This window comes from Pochonia chlamydosporia, chromosome 2 (assembly GCF_001653235.2).
Source record: "Pochonia chlamydosporia 170 chromosome 2, whole genome shotgun sequence".
Taxonomy (NCBI): Eukaryota; Fungi; Ascomycota; class Sordariomycetes; order Hypocreales; family Clavicipitaceae; genus Pochonia; species Pochonia chlamydosporia.
The window spans coordinates 772520-793984 of record NC_035791.1 but is presented as its reverse complement, the minus strand read 5'-3'; the positions used below and the strand labels follow the sequence as shown (position 1 = coordinate 793984).

General features: G+C 50.2%; 10 protein-coding genes across 10 annotated transcripts; 5 read left to right on the top strand and 5 right to left on the bottom strand.

Annotated features, from left to right (window-relative positions):
• Positions 1 to 500: 500 nt before the first annotated feature.
• VFPPC_02375 (serine peptidase) lies at positions 501 to 2265 on the top strand (the record flags this gene model as incomplete). The annotated part of the gene is made up of 4 exons (XM_018282034.1): positions 501 to 1421; positions 1472 to 1586; positions 1633 to 1774; positions 1824 to 2265. The coding sequence occupies 4 exons, from the start codon at positions 501 to 503 to the stop codon at positions 2263 to 2265; spliced, it is 1620 nt and encodes a 539-aa protein (XP_018146332.1).
• A 330-nt stretch (positions 2266 to 2595) lies between these two features.
• Positions 2596 to 3558, bottom strand: VFPPC_13257 (steroid 5 alpha-reductase; the record flags this gene model as incomplete). The annotated part of the gene is made up of 3 exons (XM_018291034.1): positions 2596 to 3177; positions 3223 to 3426; positions 3475 to 3558. The coding sequence occupies 3 exons, from the start codon at positions 3556 to 3558 to the stop codon at positions 2596 to 2598; spliced, it is 870 nt and encodes a 289-aa protein (XP_018146331.1).
• Positions 3559 to 4394: 836 nt separating this feature from the next.
• VFPPC_02374 (hypothetical protein) lies at positions 4395 to 7169 on the bottom strand (the record flags this gene model as incomplete). Its single annotated transcript, XM_018282033.1, has 1 exon — positions 4395 to 7169. The coding sequence occupies one exon, from the start codon at positions 7167 to 7169 to the stop codon at positions 4395 to 4397; it is 2775 nt and encodes a 924-aa protein (XP_018146330.1).
• Positions 7170 to 8663: 1494 nt separating this feature from the next.
• VFPPC_02373 (hypothetical protein) lies at positions 8664 to 9722 on the bottom strand (the record flags this gene model as incomplete). Its single annotated transcript, XM_018282032.1, has 1 exon — positions 8664 to 9722. The coding sequence occupies one exon, from the start codon at positions 9720 to 9722 to the stop codon at positions 8664 to 8666; it is 1059 nt and encodes a 352-aa protein (XP_018146329.1).
• A 588-nt stretch (positions 9723 to 10310) lies between these two features.
• On the top strand, positions 10311 to 10643 carry VFPPC_15486 (hypothetical protein; the record flags this gene model as incomplete). The annotated part of the gene is made up of 1 exon (XM_018293239.1): positions 10311 to 10643. The coding sequence occupies one exon, from the start codon at positions 10311 to 10313 to the stop codon at positions 10641 to 10643; it is 333 nt and encodes a 110-aa protein (XP_018146328.1).
• Positions 10644 to 11317: 674 nt separating this feature from the next.
• Positions 11318 to 12706, bottom strand: VFPPC_02372 (Zn(2)-C6 fungal-type DNA-binding domain-containing protein; the record flags this gene model as incomplete). The annotated part of the gene is made up of 1 exon (XM_018282031.1): positions 11318 to 12706. One exon carries the CDS (start codon positions 12704 to 12706, stop codon positions 11318 to 11320), a length of 1389 nt encoding a protein of 462 aa, XP_018146327.1.
• Positions 12707 to 14640: 1934 nt separating this feature from the next.
• On the top strand, positions 14641 to 16131 carry VFPPC_02371 (FAD binding domain-containing protein; the record flags this gene model as incomplete). The annotated part of the gene is made up of 2 exons (XM_018282030.1): positions 14641 to 14933; positions 14985 to 16131. The coding sequence occupies 2 exons, from the start codon at positions 14641 to 14643 to the stop codon at positions 16129 to 16131; spliced, it is 1440 nt and encodes a 479-aa protein (XP_018146326.1).
• Positions 16132 to 16889: 758 nt separating this feature from the next.
• On the top strand, positions 16890 to 18110 carry VFPPC_02370 (transesterase (LovD); the record flags this gene model as incomplete). Its single annotated transcript, XM_018282029.1, has 1 exon — positions 16890 to 18110. One exon carries the CDS (start codon positions 16890 to 16892, stop codon positions 18108 to 18110), a length of 1221 nt encoding a protein of 406 aa, XP_018146325.1.
• A 570-nt stretch (positions 18111 to 18680) lies between these two features.
• On the top strand, positions 18681 to 19568 carry VFPPC_02369 (hypothetical protein; the record flags this gene model as incomplete). Its single annotated transcript, XM_018282028.1, has 1 exon — positions 18681 to 19568. The coding sequence occupies one exon, from the start codon at positions 18681 to 18683 to the stop codon at positions 19566 to 19568; it is 888 nt and encodes a 295-aa protein (XP_018146324.1).
• Positions 19569 to 19637: 69 nt separating this feature from the next.
• Positions 19638 to 21126, bottom strand: VFPPC_02368 (myosin-cross-reactive antigen family protein; the record flags this gene model as incomplete). Its single annotated transcript, XM_018282027.1, has 5 exons — positions 19638 to 20040; positions 20096 to 20572; positions 20631 to 20660; positions 20718 to 20794; positions 20851 to 21126. The coding sequence occupies 5 exons, from the start codon at positions 21124 to 21126 to the stop codon at positions 19638 to 19640; spliced, it is 1263 nt and encodes a 420-aa protein (XP_018146323.1).
• Positions 21127 to 21465: the final 339 nt, after the last annotated feature.

Genomic DNA, 21465 nt, shown 5'->3' with positions numbered 1-21465 from the left:
CAGGGTTCGACTCTGGCCTACCCCGACTTGAGCCCACTCAAGTGCGTTACGAGAGGCACAGATACGCGCATATGGGTCGCTACCCCAACTTCCGAGGGCAATTTGGAGAAGCAAAAGGGCTTTTGCAGCACGTCACAACCGTTAAAGCACCAGTCTGTTATACCCAAGGCTCGGTACGTCGCTGGCTGAATCCAGAAGGTCCCCTGGGCGATTCCCGTTGAAGGATCCTTTGCAGCTGACCCCTGGTTGTGACCTCGAGGCGCATCCTGACTTTTCTGCCAATTACCACATGCCATCTGCCGGAGTCCGTGATGATCAGTTATGCCGTGCTAGCCCGCTCGAATCGAGGCAGTTGGTTTTGTGCAACTATGTTAATATATAAGTACATGTCCGGAAGCTGTATCGTTGCCTTTCGTGATGGCGTTCTCCTCGTAGCTTATACCCAAAGTCCATCCGCAGACTGACTGCATCTACGACAAGCATTGTCTTAGACCCCCACGATGCGTTTGTCTTTCCTTGCCGCCACCATCGCGGCCTTGACCGCACCGGCAACCGTGAATGCCGTTCACGCCAGTCAAGAGCTCGGCTACATCCCTCCGATCCCCGAAGATGTATCCGGCCCAATTGGCTTGTCGAAGCGGGCGACGAACCCAAACATCAAGGCCGCTACCTTTCAGCAGCTCATCGACCACAATAACCCGTCCCTGGGGACTTTCACCCAACGGTACTGGTATAACGCCGAATTCTACAACGGCCCCGGCTCACCAATTGTCTTGAACGCTCCGGGTGAATTTGCCAGCGACCAGTTCACCGGTTACACGACCAACTTGACACTTCCCGGGGTGTTTGCCCAGTCCAACGGCGGAGCAGCCCTCATCTTGGAACACCGCTACTGGGGCAAGAGCTCACCCTATCAAAGTCTCACCACTGAGAATCTGCAATATCTCACACTCGACCAATCCATCCAGGATCTCATTTACTTTGCAAAGAATGTCAAGCTGCCGTTCGACCCTAACGGCAGCTCCAAGCCCGACAAGGCGCCGTGGATTCTGTCAGGATGCTCATACCCCGGTGCTTTGGCGGCGTGGACTCACCATCTTGCTCCTGGGACTTTCTGGGCGTACCACTGCTCTAGTGCTGTTGTTGAAGCTATTGGCGATTACTGGCAGTACTTTGCTCCGATTGACTCTGCGCTGCCAAAGAACTGCACCACTGATCTGAAGAGGATGAACAAGTATATACAAAAGGTGCTCACCAACGGGACCGACGAGGCGAAGAATAAGCTCAAGAAGAAGTTTGGCTTTGACGGCCTTGCAGACGATGACTTTGTCAGTGCGATCGATGGGTCGTTGGGCAGTTGGCAGGGACAGCAGTTCTACAGCGGGTACACTGACACTTTTAAGATGTGCGACTACATCGAGGTGAGTGGTTTTACGCCAAGTTTGATAAGTATGGTGCTGATACATTGTAGGGAGTTGCTCCTGGAAACGCTACCAAGATTCCTGGGCCGGAAGGTGTTGGAACTTGCACTGGTTTGAAGAACTGGGCTAAGTGGTGGCGAGAGTATATGCTTCCTGGACCTGGATGTAAGAAACGCACGCAACTTCCATTGACTTATGCTAATTCGTGAAGCGTGCTCTACGGTCGATTCGTGGAAAGGATATCCCCCATTAGCATGCTACGACACGCACAATGCCTCATACCCTCTCTTCACAGACCTGACTGTCGAGAACCCCTTCAACAGACAATGGATGTGGTTCCTATGCAACGAAGCGTAAGTTCCCTCCTACCAAGATAGGTATCAGTATATGTAACAATCGCAGTTTCGAATACTGGCAAGTCGGCTCCCCCAAGTCAACAGTCGGCTACCCACCACCAATGTACAACGTCGACTACTGGCGCCGCCAATGCCCCGTCTACTTCCCCGAAGTGCACGGCCACAAGGTCGGCATGGTGAAGGGCATCCGGGCCGAAGACGTCAACAAGCGCACGGGGGGGTGGAACAACGTCAACACCACGCGGCTGATGTGGGTGAATGGCGAGTACGATCCCTGGCGCTCGGCGTCGGTGGCGTCGGATTTCAGACCGGGCGGTGCGTTTGTGGGCGACGAGGAGAGGCCGTCGTATGTGATTCCCAAGGCGGCGCATTGCAATGATATGATTATTCGGAATGCGGCTGCGAATCCGGGCGTGAAGCAGGTGGTTGATGCGGAGGTGGCGAAGATGAAGGAGTGGGTTGATGCGTTTTATAAGAAGAGGGGCTGAGGTTGAGGTTGTTATGAGTAATGTGATGTAGAATAGATTTGTGAGGGATGATAATGTACGGCGTTGAGATTGGTATCTTTACTTTGTAAGTCTGTGAGGGTTGTGGGAGGTGGCTACGTGATACGATATGCGAAGCGTGGCCATATGAAGTTGACTACGAGCCCATCCAAGATGCATGAAGAGAGAGGAGGAGCAATGCCATTGCATGTTGAGTTACGGCAAAGTCACCAGATAGACACCAGACATCTATGAACGTTCAGTCACGCATAATGATTGCTCTTAAATCTACACAACTCCAGCACTGTCCATCACAACCACATCCCTCAAAACCTAAACAACGCCCGGCAAAACAGCCCACCTCTTCCGAATCTTCTCCTCGCCAAACTTCTCAATATACCACTTCTTCCCCTTCACCGCCCTCGGCAGCATCGCAAACACCTCATTCACCAAAAACGTCCACGCCGGAACGCACCCCCACCCCGCGGCGACCAAAAACCCAAACCACTCCACCCACTCACACAGATAATGCGCATACAGCACATAGCGAAACAGCCCGGCCTGCGGGATCTGGTAGTGCTTCTCCACGCTGACCTGTTTCGCGTTGCCGTTCCCCTGGACGCGCTGCTGGCGACGCTGCTCGGTCCTCCGAATCTCACGAAGTTCCTCGTCGTGGAAGAAGTTCGCCGCCAGACCAACGTAGAAGATGGAGATGCCGATGCAGAACTGGAGGGTGGACGACTGGGCCGTCCATTCGGCTTCGGTGACGGGCCCGTAGGCGGCGAGCCAGCCGCCTATGCAGATGCCGTTGAGGACCTGGAACCCCGTTGCCATGAGGGCGACGAGGATGTGGATGGGGGACATGGACGGCTGGATGAAGGGGAAGAGGATGGCGCGGTAGATGTAGTGGATGACCTGGGGGGTTAGATAGGAACGTGATTTGGAAGGGGGGAAACGTACGAATAGACCTGCTAGCACGCGGTTCTGCCAGGGTAGGTCGTCTATGCCGTGGATTTGGGGCAGCGTGTTCATCATGTAGAGGACGGTGGTGAAGCCAGGTACTTCCATGAGCATCCAGGCGATGCGGCCAGGGATATTGAAGCTGCTCTTGACAGAGGTTTTGCCCATGCCGTACCACGAGATGAAGAATTGCATAATGGAAATCTAGACAGGTTAGCCGTGCCGCGAGTGAGGAAGCGGTAAACAACGTACAAAGGGATATAATATCCTAAAAGTAAGGAGTATGGTCTCCCAATTCTCCCTCGTAGGGGGATACCATCCTTCCACGATGGCCATCATTGTCGAAGGTATCAAGAGAGTGAAGTTGCGAAAGAAAAGAATGACGCGAATCCTTCTCAACGCGCATATATACCCGTTCACGACAAGACAAGCAAATGCTTCTATTTTTTTTTTCCTTCCAGCACCGACTGATTGCCCAGTAAGTGACCGTGATGATGTCAACGCACTGATATCAAGGGGGTCGTGACGATGGAGATTTGTGGCGCTAATTGAGGGTCTGTCAACGCGCCTTGACCTTTTGTCCTTTTGCTCTTGCTGTTTTTTTTTCCCCGCAAAATTTTGCCAATTCCTCCATCCACTAAGATGCCTGCACCACATGACCAGGATTTAATCGATGATACGTACTTTGTATCGCGAGCATAGAGCAGCGTAGGATTGTCGACGAAACGGATGGTGCGGGATATGTGATTAATCGTCAATCGGGTGCGGAATGGGCCGGTAGTCGCACGCCGTGTTGGTTTGCGTGTGTTTGCGCAAATCAGCGTTCAATGTTGTGCTGGTTGGTTTGTCGTCATCGGATGATGATCCATGCATGGCTGCATTGACATGTCAGTGTCACCTGCCGATGGAATCTTGCCTTCTAGAGCTGTTTGCATCACATGTTTGTAATGTCGTTGCTTGCGCACTGGTGACAATTGAAGATGGAAAAGTAGTGTGTGAATGCAATTTGCATGGCTGACGCTCATGTAAACGACAACGTCAATTGTATCAACTACTGTAAAATCACATCAATGTACTATACAATATACGCCATGCACCCATTATCCATTATCCATGCTTCATCAATCATGACATGCAAACCTCATCATCTCTGCGCAACCGACAAACACACACTACATCACCACGCAATCTTTGTCCCTGCCCCCATGACCAACAGGCTGTCTCCTTGAACTGGACGGTGTAAGCGGCACTCTTTGGCCTTGACTCGGAACATGATGAAGCGACCCGTCAACATTCACAACCGGCTGGCTCGGCGTTGCTGTCAGATATGTTGAAGATCCCCTTTGGCTCTGCCCGCCTGGAACCTGACTCTGTGACGGATCCAAACTCGCCGTTGTCTGTCGTGATGACTGTCGTGCCAATGTAGAGCTGCTCTGCGAATGACTCGGGTGTCCCATCGGCGGCACATATGCAGGGTCTTGCGCAGCCTGCTCATAAGAAGGTGGCGCGTCGTCTCCATTCGATTCTGCTCGACGGGTCACGCCTGGCCGACGTGGCGGAATCAGTGATCTGACTTGTTGCTGCTGCTGAACAGGCTGGGACACGCTCGGCTGTCGCGAATGTGAAGTACTCGTTGTCGTCGTCGTAACAGGGATGCTGTGCGTGTTTGAGCTCCGTCGTTCCGGGGCAATGCCATTGTTGCTTCCGGGAGTAGACGTGCGTCTGCGGTCTCGGTCTACTGGTGCAGGTCGATGACCTTGCTGTTCGATGTATTGCTCAGAAAGAATACTCTCTCGCTGTCGGCGCGCTTGTTCCTCGCGATGCTTGTGGTCCTCTTCCTCTTGAAGTTGTAAAGCGAGCGCCAAGTCCCGATCTTCCTGTTCATGCTGTGAAACTCCAGCTGCTATTTCTTCGTCCTGCTGTCTTCCTTTGCCGCGCTTATTTTGTACTGTTGTCCATTGCCCGCCGGCATCAGTCGTCGAGGAGTTGAGATTGGTGCTCGGTCCCGCCTCACTCGTCAGCCCAACCACACGATAATCCCCAGACAAGTATTCGGTTCGTTCTCCATTTACATCAACAAGACTCTCCCAGACAACCTCGTCGTGAGTCCGATAACCGGCGTCAGTCACGAGACTGAGCAGCTGTAGCGTCTGTGGATGGCAATACAGGGTGCTGAAGTGGTCGTTTCGAAACAAAATGGCAAACGTGCCAGGTCGCATTGCCTTTCCAATGACTTCGATGCCCCACGCTGTAAGTTGAGTAGCCGACGAGTCTAAAAATATTTTTATAGTCACGATATCCTGGTACAGCTCCTGTTCGTCTTCACTCAACTCTTCGCCAGTAGACAATTTCTCCTCGAGTTCTTCTTCACGGAACAATAGATTCTGCACATCTTCGTAGGAGCCAGCATGTCGTTCCATGGCACTATATGCAGGATCGACTTGCGCTGGCAACCAGCCATGTATCAGAGGAATAGAAAATGTGGCATAGAGGCTCATCTCCATGGTGTTTTCAAAGGTCCCCGGTATCAAATTTCCTCGCTCCGTGGGGTGCAGGTGCGTCAAAGAGGTCCGCTTATAGGCGTTGACCATTTCTGGCGTCGGCACAAATCGAGGATTGACATTCATGCCAGTGTGTAGGCTTTGTAGGAAGGCATATAGGTCCGATACGTCGGGGAGTGCGTCCTCTGAATTGGTTCGCCTCGGCGACATTAGTTCGTCAAAGACCGCATCAAGCAGCAGATTCAAGCTGATTTGCTCTCTTGACCTCAGCACCTGTACGAGCGTGGTGTCTGGGTTGTCCGCCGGCGTTGTCATAGTCAAGGCGTTGACCAACGCGACCAGCGGACACGGGCCGTTCTCGTTCTGGATCAAGATCGGTGACGTTCGAGGGTTCTTTTCAGATTTCGGATCATGCCAGCGAATATTCTTCACTTGGTATGTTTCCGCCTTTGCGTCAACGGGCGGTCGAGAAGGTACCCATTTCTGTTGTAGACCAGTGGACCGTGACGGCAGAGGCGGCCTCTCGTCTGCGCCATCTTCTTCGTTGGCTTGTTTCGAGGGGTTCGAGGATGAATCGGCGTCAATCAGGCTCCAGTCGTCGAGCTGGGCAGCCTGGCCGGCAGTAGAAACTTGCTGCGCCTTGGACTTGCCCTTGCCAAATGAGGCCAGGTCGTCCCAGACATTCTGTTCCAAAAGCTCATCAGCCATGGCAGTCGACGGTGACTCGACTACAATCTTGTCACTGTCTTTGCCAGCTTCTTCCTTCCACGTAGGTTTGTCACCGTCGTCCGATTGCAATGATATCAACGCCGGTGATTTGGGTGGAATACTTGGTTGTGACGTCGAGGGTTTGTCGTCGTTGGCTACCCATGGGTCGCTCTCGATGCCTTCAGCCGTGACCGGCCGTGGCTGCGGAGAGGGATGTCCCGTCGAGTTTTGTCGACTGTCAATAGCTTGCTGCCATGGGTTGGTGTTTTGGCTGGGGTCGTTAACCTCCAGCCTGGATAATGCCTCGGCGGTCGTAGCTTCGGTGTTCTGCGGTGCTGGTACTGGCTTTCTCTTCAAGAATGGGTTCGTTTCAGCCCTATTTCCACCAGGCTTGAGTATATCCGGAACTTGTTCTAATTTGCTCGGATCGGCTGGGCTGGACGCTTGTCTTGGCGCTTCGCCCCATACATTCTCGTCACCACCACCCAGGTTGGTTTGGCTATTGCCTGGTTGTAGGGAGATTGGAATTTGCTCCGGGTTGGATGGGTAAGCCGGCGCGGCAGATCCGGTTTGTTGTGCAGGGACATGCTCCCAGGCGGAATCGTTCGGTTCGTCGGTCCATGGTGTCTGTGATGATGGTTGTTGTTGATGTTGTTGAGCTGTTTGGGATGTAGACTCGATGGCGGGAGCTGGAGATGGAGCTGGAGGAGCAGCTCTAGGCACTTCTTGAAACACCATGTTTGCTAAGGCAGGGCCTGCAATGACGTCAAGTAGATGAAATGTGCAAATACAACCCCTCCTCTCGCATCAATGACTCGAAATTGCGAGCGTGACCGCGACGCTCAGATGAAGTGGACGACGATGTTAAAGTGACTTGGTCAATCGGACGGGTGCGAGGAAGCAGCGATGATGTAAGCGGAGAGGAAGTGGCTGAGACTGGAGACTGAGGGTGACTCTGAGTGACCAGACAGACGCAGATGGTGCAAGTTGGCGGCGGGGTTCAATGTTGACCAAATGACAACGATCAATACAAATTGATTGAACGCGAACAGCTGCGATTTACGAGTATATCATCGCATGTTGATCATTCACAAACAATAATTCTGTCGCATACAAAGAGGAAAAGGGGGGTTAAAAGGGACCAGACCAGACACCACAAGTAACCCAAACTCAATCTGTCCATGTCCTGTGCTCTTGCTGTCTGTCTGTGGCTTAAAATACCAACAAAGCAAACTGCACTGCATCAACTTCAATCAATCCCTGCTGATCGTCATCACATCATGGCTCAAAATGATGACTGAGAAAAGCGCAGACGAGGCGGCGGCAAAGAAATTTTCTTTGCATGCGCAAGCAATTCTGTCAAATGCGAGCTCAGCTAAACCTGGGACATGGAGTTTGCGTCGGTCTCATCGACAATCGGCCTAGTTGAAGGCCGAGTACACGCGTCCTTGCCGTCAGCAACCAACACTTGCAGGGTCGCGAATTGACAGGGTGCGTAATACCATGCGACGATGTGGTTTGATTAGTGTTCCCAAGCGTGAGCTGCGGAAAGTATTTGGCGTTTTGGGCGAGTGTTCTGTGCTGTGAAGTTGCTTTCTTGTCTGGTTTTTGCCTTCAATGTTCCTTTGAGGCCAACCAGACTTCATTCACCCCATGCCAGGTAGCTCTATCCAAAGCACGCTGCAGGTCGACCGATTGATGCAATAACAACTGAATGTTCAGACTCACCCATTACCAACAATCATACCTGCCATAGCTGCCTTGCCGCCCACGTAGAGCTTGGGTGCTGAGCCTCAAGAACGTCTTTGCCACTCGTCGTCAGCCACATCACTGCCTTTTACTTGAGCACCACAAACCACCATCATGTGAGACCACTTACAAATATTCCAAGTTAAACCGAAAGAGAATATTGAAATTTGCTCATTAAATGCAATTATGAAACACGTACTCACAAAACACACATATCCTAATATGAAAGAACACCCTAGCATCTTCCGTCCGCTAGCTTTACCTCTTACCCTAGACGAACTAACAAGCTCAACAAACTATAACGCCAACCAACAACTCTCACATTCCCCGACTGGCACAAGTTATTCAAATTCGTTGTAAAAAATAGTTGGTATCATATATTATCCTAAACAATCTCATCGTATTCTCATTAAATCCATACCGAAGGCAATTAAACAGCCCGCCAACCGAATCCCATGAACTAACATCCAGCAGTTATCCATATTACAAAACCAAAGGAAGAGCCATTGCCACAGCTCCCAAAACCAAAGGCACCTGTACAATGCCAGCAGCACCCGGCGCCTTCGTCTGTGTAGGCGCATTTGTTCCCGCGGCCGTCCCGGCACCAGTATCGGTAGGTGTAGGATTTGCGTCAGTTGGTGAACCCTGAGAAGTCGTCTCAACGGGAGGATTGTCGGTGGGCGCGGCGCCAGATCCTTCATCTGATGTCAAGCTGTAAGTCGGTTGGGCGGTCGTCTCTGGTGCGGCAGTCGTGTCACCACCACCGCCGCCGCCGCCGCCGCCGCCACCTCCACGAGCGCAGTTGAGGCCAGCGTTGACGCAGGTATATCCCGAGAGACAGTATCTTCCGTTTCCGCAGCAGACGGAGCCCTTGGGCATACACTTATTGTTGCATGCTTCCTGGGTAGAGAGACATTGGTTGCCTCCACCACCACCGCCGCCGCCTCCACCACCAGGAGAGCAGTTCAGACCGGCGTTGACACAGCTATATCCTGACATGCAGTATCTGCCATTGCCGCAGCAAACGGATCCCCTTGGCATACACTTGTCATTGCAAGCTTCTTGAGTTGAGAGGCACTGGTTACCACCGCCTCCGCCGCCACCACCGCCGGCGGAACATCCACCGTTGCCATTGCACTTGGAGCCAGCTTTGCAGAAGGTGCCGTCACCGCAGCAGTCTCCCCCGATGGTCATACACTTATCCTTGCAGGGTGTGTATCCGGCGTCGCAGGTCGGGCCTCCGGGAGGACCGCTGGTGCAAGTCTTACCGATCGGACAGCAACCGCCGAGTTTCTCGTCACAGACGGTACCGATCTTGCACCAGCCTGTTGAGGCGCAACATTGGCCGCCGATGGGGATACAGCCGTCGTGGCATGTTACCTGGCCAATGTCACAGGAGGCTCGTTTTGAGAACTCGAAAACTGGCTCCGACTTGGCGAAGAGCTGTCGGGCAGATATGCCGCCGATAGCTTGCTTGGGGAGAACTTGCTCAGCCGCTGCTAATTCGGCAACGGCCAAGACCAAGAGAGAGTACAATTGCATGGCTCAAGCTTGATCTGTCCTGGTGAAGAGACACCAAGGCTGAATGGGTACGAGATAAGAGATGGAAACTGTCAATGGGCTATTACAGCCAAGAACATGGGTGTAAGTCAGAGTCAGCCTGGCACTTTTGGAAGCGGGAATCGGCCCTTACATATACCTGCTGGCCGAGGATGCAGCGGCAGAGCCTCAACGCGAGCTTTCCCATGAGAAAAAGCTCTCATCTTTTCTTCGAAGGAAGCCTGCAAGCCATGAGCTAGTGGGCCAGGCTGCCAGGTGTAGCTCATCCTTGATGGCCTTGCAAATAGCCTCATCATATTCCTTGCACCCATTGACTCAAACCTGCAGTCAGCCTTCCAGCCCCTCAGCCCCAGTATGGCGGGCGATAGTCCGAGGACGATGGCTTTTCAGCCTGAAAGGCAGGGACTCGAGTAGCTTGCAGGTGAGTTGCTGGACCGATGTGAACACGCTTTGCATTAGCGTCAGTTGCTGGATGCCTTTGGGCTCCGAACCTAGGCCACCGGGTTGCTGAGGTGGGTTTATTCCTGTTTCTCCTCTGGTCACTCTGCCTTCGTGCAGGGCTGAAGAGAAATGCTTGGCATGATTGGTGGCACGTTTCTGTGTCCCTGGTCAAGTTGTCGTGCGGCTGAAGGTTGGTGGTTAGGATTCTGGCGGGGGTGGCAATGCAAGGCTCTTTTCCCTTGTTCTACGGGAACTACCGTACGATGGTTGGGTTTTAGCGGTGAAATTGATTCACTGGGATTTGTTCACCGATGTCTGGATGGCTTTTGGTCCCCGGTGGTTTGGACGGGAATTGTGGAAGCAATGCTCTGCAGTGTGAGACATATTGAAGAGGTGAGGCGAGAAGCCTGTTCGCATAAACCCCAGCTTTGTCGACGCAGTGGGTTCTTAAGACAAGCATGATCCAATACAAGTCTTGAATATTGAGACCAAAGAACCTGCGTCCTGCCTGTTGATTTACGAGTCATCACTTCCCGGTGCGCTGTTGCAAAAGCAACAACGTGATAGCTCCAACTGCCACTCAAAGGGTCCGATGCCAATCACCGACAGTTAAAAATAGACTCTATGGCCAAGATTTGTTCCTTGCCGACAGCTAGCGTGTTGTCGGGGTGGTGTCCCAAATTGTGGAAATCTAAAGAAGCCACCAACCAGCTCCGCCCCCTTGTGGTTGACCGTTGAACTGTTGTTGTGCTACCAGACCAGTTGATGTTTGTAGATTGCCTATAGCAGAGCCGACAGTGCCAACTGAATAGGTAGGCAGATTGGCATTGTGCCAGGTTCGGTCTTTTCGCTCTGTGTTTAAAGTGTGGCGTCTTCATGCTCGAGGGATGTCGAGTGCCTCAACTCGTTTTTGGAAAGCGAAACTGGACATCCACCAGTAGAGTCACAGTCTGCAATACAACAGTTATGTAGCTGCGGTGCTGCTGTATAATGTTCATATTGACCCTTCAATGTATGAGACCAAAGGTGTTTTCCTTGTCTGTTCAACCCTTCCGTTTGGTACTCCGGACAATGTAAGTTTTCACCACGGACCTGTTGACACCCAAAACAAACCCCAAGAAATGCAACCGAAAACCTTAGTCCAGTCTTGCCATACTAACTATTCGCCCCGGACGATTATGCATGACATCAGCCACTGTGTGAAGCTCTATTTCAGCCTTGCTTGCCTGAAAATCTATAAACTTGAATTCGTGCACACGATGGCCATGGCAGATAAACCTGCCTGGTACGCAGCGGCATCCGACCACCTTTCGTTGTCTTTGCCCCTGGGAAGAAATTCCGTCCCTTGTAGACCATGCGCTCTCTTCAAACTCCATTATGGCAATGGCGCCTTTAAGAAGGTAGGAAATGTCTGATTTGTGGCCAAACACATTCTCTCTGCGGCGTTGTTCGCCAAGTAGTGCAATGGCTCGTCGACGGATGCCTGGATGACGGCAAATCTTGGCCACGTAAAAGAGGGGGAATAATCGGAAGGGAAGTGGATTTAGTAATGACGTTTTGGATGAAAAGGAGTCAATTTTCCTCGTTTGGGTAGTTTCTGTGCGATTTTGTGAGTATGGCTCCTCGACCGTTGCATGTCTGCCAAGGAGCGACTCCATATTGTGTATTATGGTTTCGAATTGAGGCTCAAACGCGTCCCAAGACGTCTCCGAATTGGCAATGTCTACTTGTAACATAACGGTGAGGAGAATGTGCCTCATGTTCATTATTGTCATGAGCACGCTCTCGCTTTTATTAACGCTCGGCAGTGACTTTGAGTACTGGAACTTGTCGAATCTGGTTTTCCAGTTTTCGGCATACATCTTCATGCCAGTTCGGCATCCATCAATGCCTTCTTTTTCGCGCCGACTTGGCACAATGGGAACTCGTTGGAGGATGCCGCGTGTGCCAATCCATATCAACTCCTGCTCAAGATAGGCAGCCATTGACGAGCAAATGGGTTGCTTCTGTAGAGCAACGAGGGCATTTTCCCACCTCCAGACCCGTTCTTGCGATGGCACCGGTGGGGATACATCTAGAGCCACGCCGTCTGTCTGTACGTAAAACAAAAGCAGAGGTATAATGGGAATAATTGCATCGTTGGTATTTGTGTCAACAGAGGCGACAGAGTCCGGGGAGGGTAAGGAGGGTGGTTGCAGTTGCTGCCACAAGTTCCATTGTTCGATAAGGTTGACACCGTTTGCGAAATGAGACAGAGAGTCCGAGACTTCATTCCCGTTAATGCTGCAGATTATGAACAGCATATTTGTGGCCAAAATTACGGACTTGTCGCTGAAGCTAAGAGTGTTGTGCTTCTGTGCTAACTGTGCCATGTGTATAATCAGCTGAAGAGACGAGGCATACTGCCTTAGACCCATGGCATACAGGTACCTCATTCTGTCCCGTGCAGTAGTTGATGCCGCACTCGTGGAGCTCATGGATTCCATACTACCCAAGGTTGACCTGATGTTATTCCACTGGGCCATGGCGGCCACGGCGTTGCAAGCTCGCCATATGCATGGATGATGCTGGGCGCCCAAGAGAACATGTATGCCCCAAAGAGAGCCGTTAAACGAATTTGTATAACGCCCAGTAACCTCTGTCCGGTAGAAATGGAACAATTCGAGTTCTTGATCAGTGGCGTCTACTTGCATTGGGTATATAGGAACATGGGGTTGGTGTATTATTCGGAGGCTGTTGTGGCGGGCATTGATATCTAAGACTGGAGACCTCGGTTGTGCTCGTGGTCCTTCCAATCTGTCGCAACGATAGCCAGATATCTGACATCGTTGACAAACGGGCTTAGATTCGTCACATTTGACACGGCGAGCTCTGAATATAGTATGTGACAAGACTTAGTCGCTACCGAGCCGCTTAATTGGTGATAAAGGGGCTTGGCCTACCGACAAGTGCGACATCCCGTCCTCACCTTTGGCGCCCATCTCTTCTTTCGTGGTGGCTTTGGACTTGCAGGTGGCTTTGGTCGTATTTGCATAGAGCAGGCATGATTATTCTGTGCACTTTGGGCGCACTGGTCCCCATTGGATGTGGACATGTCTGGTTTGTTGGCACCAGAGGCTGGCTTGCATTTTGGTTCATGTTGGATGCATTTGATGTTTCTGGTTGCACCGGACACACATACTCGGTTGAGTCCGTTCTGCATGGCATTCAGTCGGCTGTACAGTACGAATTATAATCACAGCCTGGTCACACTGTATTTCCCGTCAACATCTCCTCTCTCAAGTACAAGTATTCTCCGATAATTGTTTGCTGGCATTAAGAGCGTAAGACCATCTACTAATAGTTTCAAGACGGTTAAAAACCGTGGGAAACTGTTATACTTGCCCACAACAAAGAGGAGCAAATTACTTCAACATTTAGTCCGAATTTGTAGAGTGTATGTAGTACGTGATTTTGCAAGGAACCAAATATGTTCTACGTACCACTCGCATTTCGCACAGTGCTCAGGCCCCAGCCATTTGAACCAGCTCCATCATGTCAAAAATCAAGACTGAGTCTGGTCAATGACAATTGAGGCAGATGACCAATGTTGGCAATGATCGTTGGGCGAAACAACAATTTTGTCACAAAGGATGATAGCAGCCTAGCGGATTTGGATTCAAAGATTTAAATTGACAATCATATCTTTAATTTCAGCCTAGTGTAGTTTAATGAGTTTAATGAGGATAACTCTGGCGTCTAAACTTGCACATGGATTTACCTACCAGACTGCATTTGGCAGCAAGACACGCCAAATATTTAATCTTGAATCCTAGTGAGTTTTCCATGTGCATGAATGGGCATCTCGGTTCTTTGTTTCTGTGTAACAACTATACCCTGCCAATCCATTAGTCAATCAAGTCGACGAGTCCATGGCCATAGCAGCCGAGCCCGTTCTCACCACTGCCATCATAATGTCCATCTGGATGCAACTAGACGAAGTAGGCCACATAACCAAGGGCAAACGCTTGCAGAGGCAACATATCATGTTCAAGTTGCGAATTTTTCCGAAGCCCTCCGTAGTATTTCGAGTTTTGGCGCTGTTCAACCAAGCCTTTGTTCCAGTCAATGAGCCGAAACCATTTCATGACGCCATGACAAAGCACGACATGTCATTGAGCTTGCTGCCAATGCAATGAACACCACTCACTCTGTGACAAGACATCAAAAGAGCCGTGAAAAGTTCAAAACATAAGGCCATTATGCACAAACCGTTGAACAGTATCGTCTGCCACTGGCTGCACAACTCAATGTTATCGATGAAACGGCGTGTGATTGCTCATTCATACATTCTTCATACTTAATTGCACACCCGCGCCATGTCAGATCTTGCCAAAGTTTAACCATTATTACTATTCACGAATCTTTTCTCCCGCCCATCACCCCAACAAAAGCTTCGAAATAGTTAGTATGCAGAGCCATGTCACAACTCGAACCGATAATCATCATTGGCGGCGGTCCAGTCGGACTCGCTACAGCCCTTGCGTTTGAAAAGGCAGGTATTGACTTCGTGCTTCTGGAAAAAAAGGACAATGTTGCGGTAGGAGAAGGGGGTGACTTGGTTCTCTTGCCTCCAGCTCTACGCGCGTTGTCACAGCTTGGGGTTCTTGAGGACATTCGAAAAGCTAGTACTCGACTGCGCTCATTGTCTCGCGTAGACCATAAGGGGCGAGATATCGGAGAGATGAACTGGTTTATAAACTACCGAAAAAGGTCAGTACAAGATGTGCCAACTTGCCAAGGCGTATGCTAATGTTAGCGCAGGTTCGGACAATATCCCCTGCTCGTACCACGAACGAAGCTTTCGGAAATCCTGTTCAACCATCTTTCGAAACATTCCAAAAGGAAAGTGTATTTGAATAAGAAGGTCACGAATTTAGAACTCCATCCTGGTGGCTTCGTCAGGGTGACTTGTCGTGACAATACGACATATACTGGTGGCATGGTTATCGGCGCAGACGGCGTTGACAGCAGAGTGCGCGAAGAAATGCGAAAACTCGCCCTTGATGCAGCATGCAAGAAAAAGTTACGCTGCGGTCCCCTTGCTTTTGTAAACAAGGAACGCCCATTCAAGTCGAGATACAATGCGCTTTGGATGGCCTTCCCCCCCAGTATCTGTGACACCTTGCGAGCCGGAGATGCATTTGAGGTGCATGGTAAAAATATCGCGGTGCAACTTTTTGTTGGAAGAGACAGAGCTACCCTTACAGCATACAAGAAGAACGACTTACCGAAAAAGGAGAAAATCTTGTTCGATGAAAACTATATCGAATCCTTTGTCGACAGTTGCAGTGATTTAGTTATTGTTCCGGGGGAAAAGCTCACGCTGCAAACAGCATTCGACAACTGTATCGAGTCCGGAATGACCAGCATGCCAGAGGGCGTCCTCAAGCACTGGGGTTACGGAAAGATTGTGCTGGCAGGCGATGCAGCCCACCAGGTCACACCTAGTATTGGTTCAGGAGTGAACCACGGCATCTTTGATGTCGTTGCCCTTGTGAACGAGCTGCGGAAAGTGCTTGCAGAACATGACACAACGCCGGCGAAGATGGGTGGAATGAGCCAACAGGACGACGAGCTGGCCGACGCGCTTCGAACCTACCAGCATCAGCGTATTCCAGTTGTCAAAGAATGCGGTCGTGTGTCTGGTAAGGTGACTGGCTTGTCTGTTACGTCGAGCCCATTGTCTAGGATTGTGCATAGGATGTTGTCGTGGGATGCGGTTCAAAACTACTTGTGGCGTAAGAGTGCCTCGATGATGGCGAAATGCCCAAGGTTCAACTTTATCAAGACGAAAGAGCCGTTCAGGACTGTGGCAACAGCATCATCGTTAATCAGTCATCGGTCTGAGTATCCGAATGACGGGAGCCGTGTAAGTTTGTTGTACAACACTTACGAAAGACTTTTTTGATTGCTGGGAGTGTTGTGGTCTTTGTCATATTTGATTGTATATGGTATACTTGATGTACAAATTTTCTTCTGTGTTGAGAGACTGCTAATTAGTTGTTAAGTCTCATAGAATAGTTTACTGCGGCAATATGACTGTTTATCGTAACGCTCTCCTAAGACATAAGTGACAGAGTGAGGGAGTTTCAAGGATTACTTCCTCTGAGATAGGCGGATGTTGGGAGAAGTTGATGCCGGTTTGAAGGAAATGCATGATTTTGTTCCCTTTTGCCAGGTCGAAAGACTCGGTGGTCATTTTTTTAATCGGTTATTTAATAGTATGACAGCGTCATTACAACAAATTCAAGTTTCCTGATCTTGCTTTCAATAGTTCCACATTGCGAGCGCATTCTGTCATGACGATAACCCGTAAACGAAGAATAATATCCTAGAAACTTGCATGTTCATCAACAAACTTTCGCACCGACAGAGTCTAAGCCCATATATACTGTAGCTATGGAGACGACACCCCGAAACTGACACAATGTGGATCTGTCTCCAGCGACCATGAAAGTCAATGGTTAGATCGATGATGTTGCTGCATCAGACCATGTTAGTGTATTTTGTGCGGAGTTGGCGGACATAAAGCTCAAAAGCACAGCAACTGTCTTTTGTCTGACGATTACATCTTGTTGCCTAAAGGACATACAAGAGTTGTGATTACCCCGCCAATTCCGTAACTCTCAAGTCATTTCTCTCAGCATACACTGATATTCCCTCATCATGGCCAGCGACATTGAAACCAGCTTTGAAGCGGCCATTGCCTCTGGCAAGATCAATGGAGCTGTCATTTGCGCCACTGATGCAGGAGGGAATTTCGTTTACAACAAGGCTCTTGGTGAGCGCACTCTTCTCTCCGGAGAGAAACGCCCACAACAGTTGGACGACGTTCTTTTCCTGGCTTCCGCCACCAAGTTGATTGCCTCAATTGCCAGCCTACAATGTGTTGAAGATGGTCTCCTGACTCTCGACGGCGACCTGTCCACCATTGCACCTGAGCTCGGGGCCAAACAGGTCCTCAAAGGGTTCTCTGAAGATGATGAGACGCCCATTCTCGAGCCAGCAGAGCGTCCCATAACTCTAGAGATGTTGCTCACTCACAGCGCCGGGACTGCATACGACTTCTTAGCCCCTCCGATCGGGAAGTGGCGAGAGAAGTTCTCTCCTCCAACGTTTGACCAGCAGAAGACCGTAGAAGATCTCTTCGTTTACCCGCTCGCTCATCAACCAGGCGCGGGATGGATGTATGGACCTGGCCTGGATTGGGCTGGTCGTATTGTTGAACGAGTGACGGGCCGCACATTGGGCGAGCATGTCCTTGAGCGCATCTTGGCACCACTTGGTTCAAAAGATGCCCAATTCTACCCCGTTACTCGCGAAGACCTGCGAACTCGGCTTGTTGATCTCAACCCCGATGATACCGAGGCTGTTGGCCTTGCTGTCTTAGGCGGTCGCGGCGACATGAACTTGCGTGGAAAGGGAGACTTTGGCGGGCATGGACTCTTCATGCCGGCTATCGACTACGCCAAGGTTTTGCAGTCCCTGCTTGCTAACGATGGAAAGTTACTGAAACCCGAAACGGTGGACAATATGTTCCAAGACCATCTTGCACCCGAGGCGACGCCTGGCCATCAAGCCGCGCTGGCTGGTCCGGGAGGTATTTTCTTCCGAATTGGCGTTGATGCTGATACGAAAATGGGCTATGGACTTGGGGGGCTTCTCACTTTGGAGGATGTGGATGGTTGGTTTGGCTCTCATACGCTTTCGTGGGGTGGTGGAATGACTCTGACGTGGTTTATTGATCGTAAAAATGATTTGTGTGGCGTGGTGGCCGTTCAAGCTGCGTTGCCTCTGGATATGCCGTTGGTGACGGAGCTGAAGCAAGTATTTAGGAAGGACATCTATCGCAAATATGCTGCCTGGAAAGAGGAACAGAAGTCATAAAACTAACTGCTAGGACTTGTGCAAATTGACGACGACATATTACGGGTTGAAATCGTACCTATAGATAGTCGTTAGAAGTACTGCGCCGATTTAAACATCGCACAATTTAATGAAAGATGTGAGCATGATGACGCGCGATGGCGATTCATGGATGTTTGTTGATCTTGGAACGGCGTCATCATTTAGCCGCATAAAGCTAATTCTTGAAAACCGAAACCAGCTTTATATTCCGATAAGGTATTCGAAAAGCTGCATGGTCAATATAAAAGTGTAGTATCACGCGGTAAGCAGTTGGCAACACTCATCCCTCTGCGTATGTTGCCATGAACTCTTGAGAGCATGTAATGACTAATGACAATGATAGCAAAAGTTGTTCTGTTCATTTCGAGGGCTACTGCCAGTTCAGCCTCAAGCCTTGCCGTCGATGCAGCCTAATGCACAGCCATTCACACAGTTACATTTCTCAACACTCTCCCTGACCGCAGAAACAGCCACCATTTCACGCGACTACTTACCCCAACATGCCAGCCATACGAATTTGGAAAAGTTTTGCTCGCAATTCTCGCCATCATGAGCTTCGCGTCATTGCCACCGGAAATACGTCTAGCCATCTGGGACCTCTGTATCCCACGATGTTTGCGAACTACAAACGAAAGTTTGCTGACTATCCAGCAGTCTAATCAGGTTAAACATCACGTTCCTGGTGTCTGTGGCCCACCGCAAATAGCTCGAGTCTGTCGAGAAGCTCGAAAGGTTGCCTTGAAAGATGGACGGTATTACGACAATATCACCGATTTCCACAAAGGCAGAACATGGATCAATTGCCCCCGCGACATCATTTACATTGACGGGCTGTTCAAACCAAGTTTAGCAACTCACAGAAACCATGTCATGAGCGTGGCAGCTGCAGCCCCGGCCGTCGCACTTTATATTCCATGGCATCGCCGGCGACCAGGTCGCGCCTTTCATTCTGGTTTCCTCATAAATGATCATCTCGCGCATCTCATCGTTTGCGAGGACCAGTTCAAAGTGGAAATGACGTATGAGCAGGCAATTGAACTGGGGATATTTGGGTTGTGGGCGGAGAATAGATTTGCCATGGTGAAGCCGGGAGAAGTACAAATGCTGGATAAACTGGCCAATTTTCAACCAGTTTATCAGAAAACGAACTTCCAAAATGGCCTTTCGCAGCACCTTCTCGGAGAGGCTCCTGCTCTAGCAGCTTGTTCGTCTACGGTGCGAACTCGTGCTGTTCGCAACATGGTTGAGGACTTGTGGCTGCAGTGTTTCATGATGGATAACAAGGACGCGGATGGGAAGATGGATGAGTCGCCTCTCATTATTGCACCTGGTGGAGTTTTGGAGGGATTCCGCCGAGAGCATACTTGGGTGAGAGAGACTTTGAAGGCTATGCCGAAGATTGAACTTGTTTTGGTGTTTCAACTGTTAGTTTGCTAGGCAAAGTTGTATCTCATCGAAACAAAACAGACTGCTTAAATCGAAGCGTACCGCATACACTAAGCTTGTTTACATGGTGAATGGACAGCCACCATTCACAGCAGCCGCTTCTCGAACCGCAGCAGCCATCTGTTTGCCTTCATTCACGCCCTTTCCCATCCTGTTCGGAGGACCAATATCTTCAAACACAAAACCATCTGGCTTCATCTCAGCACCACCATCGCCGGGCAACATGCCGCCCACTGCCCTTGTAATCCAGGACATTGGTCCCCATCTGGCCCAAAACGTTGGTTCATTATACCATGGCTCCTTGATGTAGTGCGTGCTGTGCATCAGGCCAGTCTTGGTATCAGGCTTAGAAACATATCTAAGAGCGAATAAGCGCGGAGGAAGAAGGAAACGAATCAATACCCATCGCAACCACATTAGTGTGAAAGTAAGCGCTGAAACGCCCAATCCCGGTTCTGGTAGACTATGTATCTTGTCAGGCCTGCGAGCAATGAGTAGTTTGCCATAGGAACTTATACCTGAAAGCATGGCGCATTCTTTCTCCCATAATAGCCAGGCCCATTTGACACATAAGAGGCTGCATGACTGTTGGAAATATCGACAGTACCATGTCCAGTTGCACTTGAGCAAGGCGCTGACTTGACGGAGAGGGCTGGAGGCGATTCTTTTCGTATCCCCTAGCCCACTGTTCAACATCTTCCATAAACTCTATCCCATCCATCCAAGTGTTTCGGCCTAGTTGCTCCATGTAGTCAATACCCATCATGTCGCCAATGTGTTTCCAGAGTGTTCCCTGGGCAGCGATCTCCATCTCTGTAAGGTGTCGCCACTCGTAAAGTCGTATGAATCGCACTGGCTCCACCATAGATGTGTAAAGGACGTATAGTAAATCTTGATTCTGTATCTTTCCGGACTTTATGTATGGCGAGTGCAAAAAGTTCATTCGTGCGACGGCCTCTTGGAGCTGAGGTGAAGTTGGGGGAAACAGCATGAAACTGCCGACGAGTCAATGATAGTCCTAATTCGTGTTACACAGCAGCAAGGTAAACCCACCATGCAAATAGAATGCCAGTGTCTTCAAATCTGAGCCCCAGTTAGCTTCCCTTTTGGCAACCAGAAGTCCACATAGATGTAAATTACCGTTTCGACGTGTTGCGAACTTTGCCAAGATCACTTGACGAGTTGAGTAGCTTCGCAATATCTTCAATGGCAAATGTCTTGTCGGGTTACTTTTAGTATCCGTGCATGGCCCGTACAGGCGACTGGAACTAACCTTAAATAGGGCGTAAGTCAAGGACAAGCCGAAGAATAAAGGAAACTCATAAGTATAGGCGCTTTCGATTATTGCTTGGGCATCTGTGCCCGTCATGCGACTGCATGCTGCACGATCAGGAAATTTATGACGTGATCGTATCTTTGATAGTTGTCGGAAGCGTAGAAAAGAACAAATGGAGATGTAAACGACGATGACGACGGCTATGATCGCAGGCCAGCTTGGGAGGCCGGCAGCACCAGGTCCCCATAGACGCAGTTGAACAGAGCTAAGCATACTGATCATCGTCCATGTATACCATTGGTTCTATGTCTCAAGAATCAACTTTGAGGCTCTTCGTTCCGCGGTCTGAATCGCCATGGTTTATACTTCTTACGGCCGGGACTTCGGGATAATGTCAAGTCAGATTCGGACAAAATTGAAGCATCATGTGGCAAAGGATTTCTGAATTAGATACTACGATTGCCGGCAAGCACAGTCAGGGAGACATAACTGTCCATCATTCTGTGTAAGTCAACGGCTGCCCCGTCTGAAGGAACCTCGGCACATCTTCATCAGCAAGCTATAACGGTTTTGAGGAGATGTCGGATTCGCATGATCCGGCTGACGTGACGC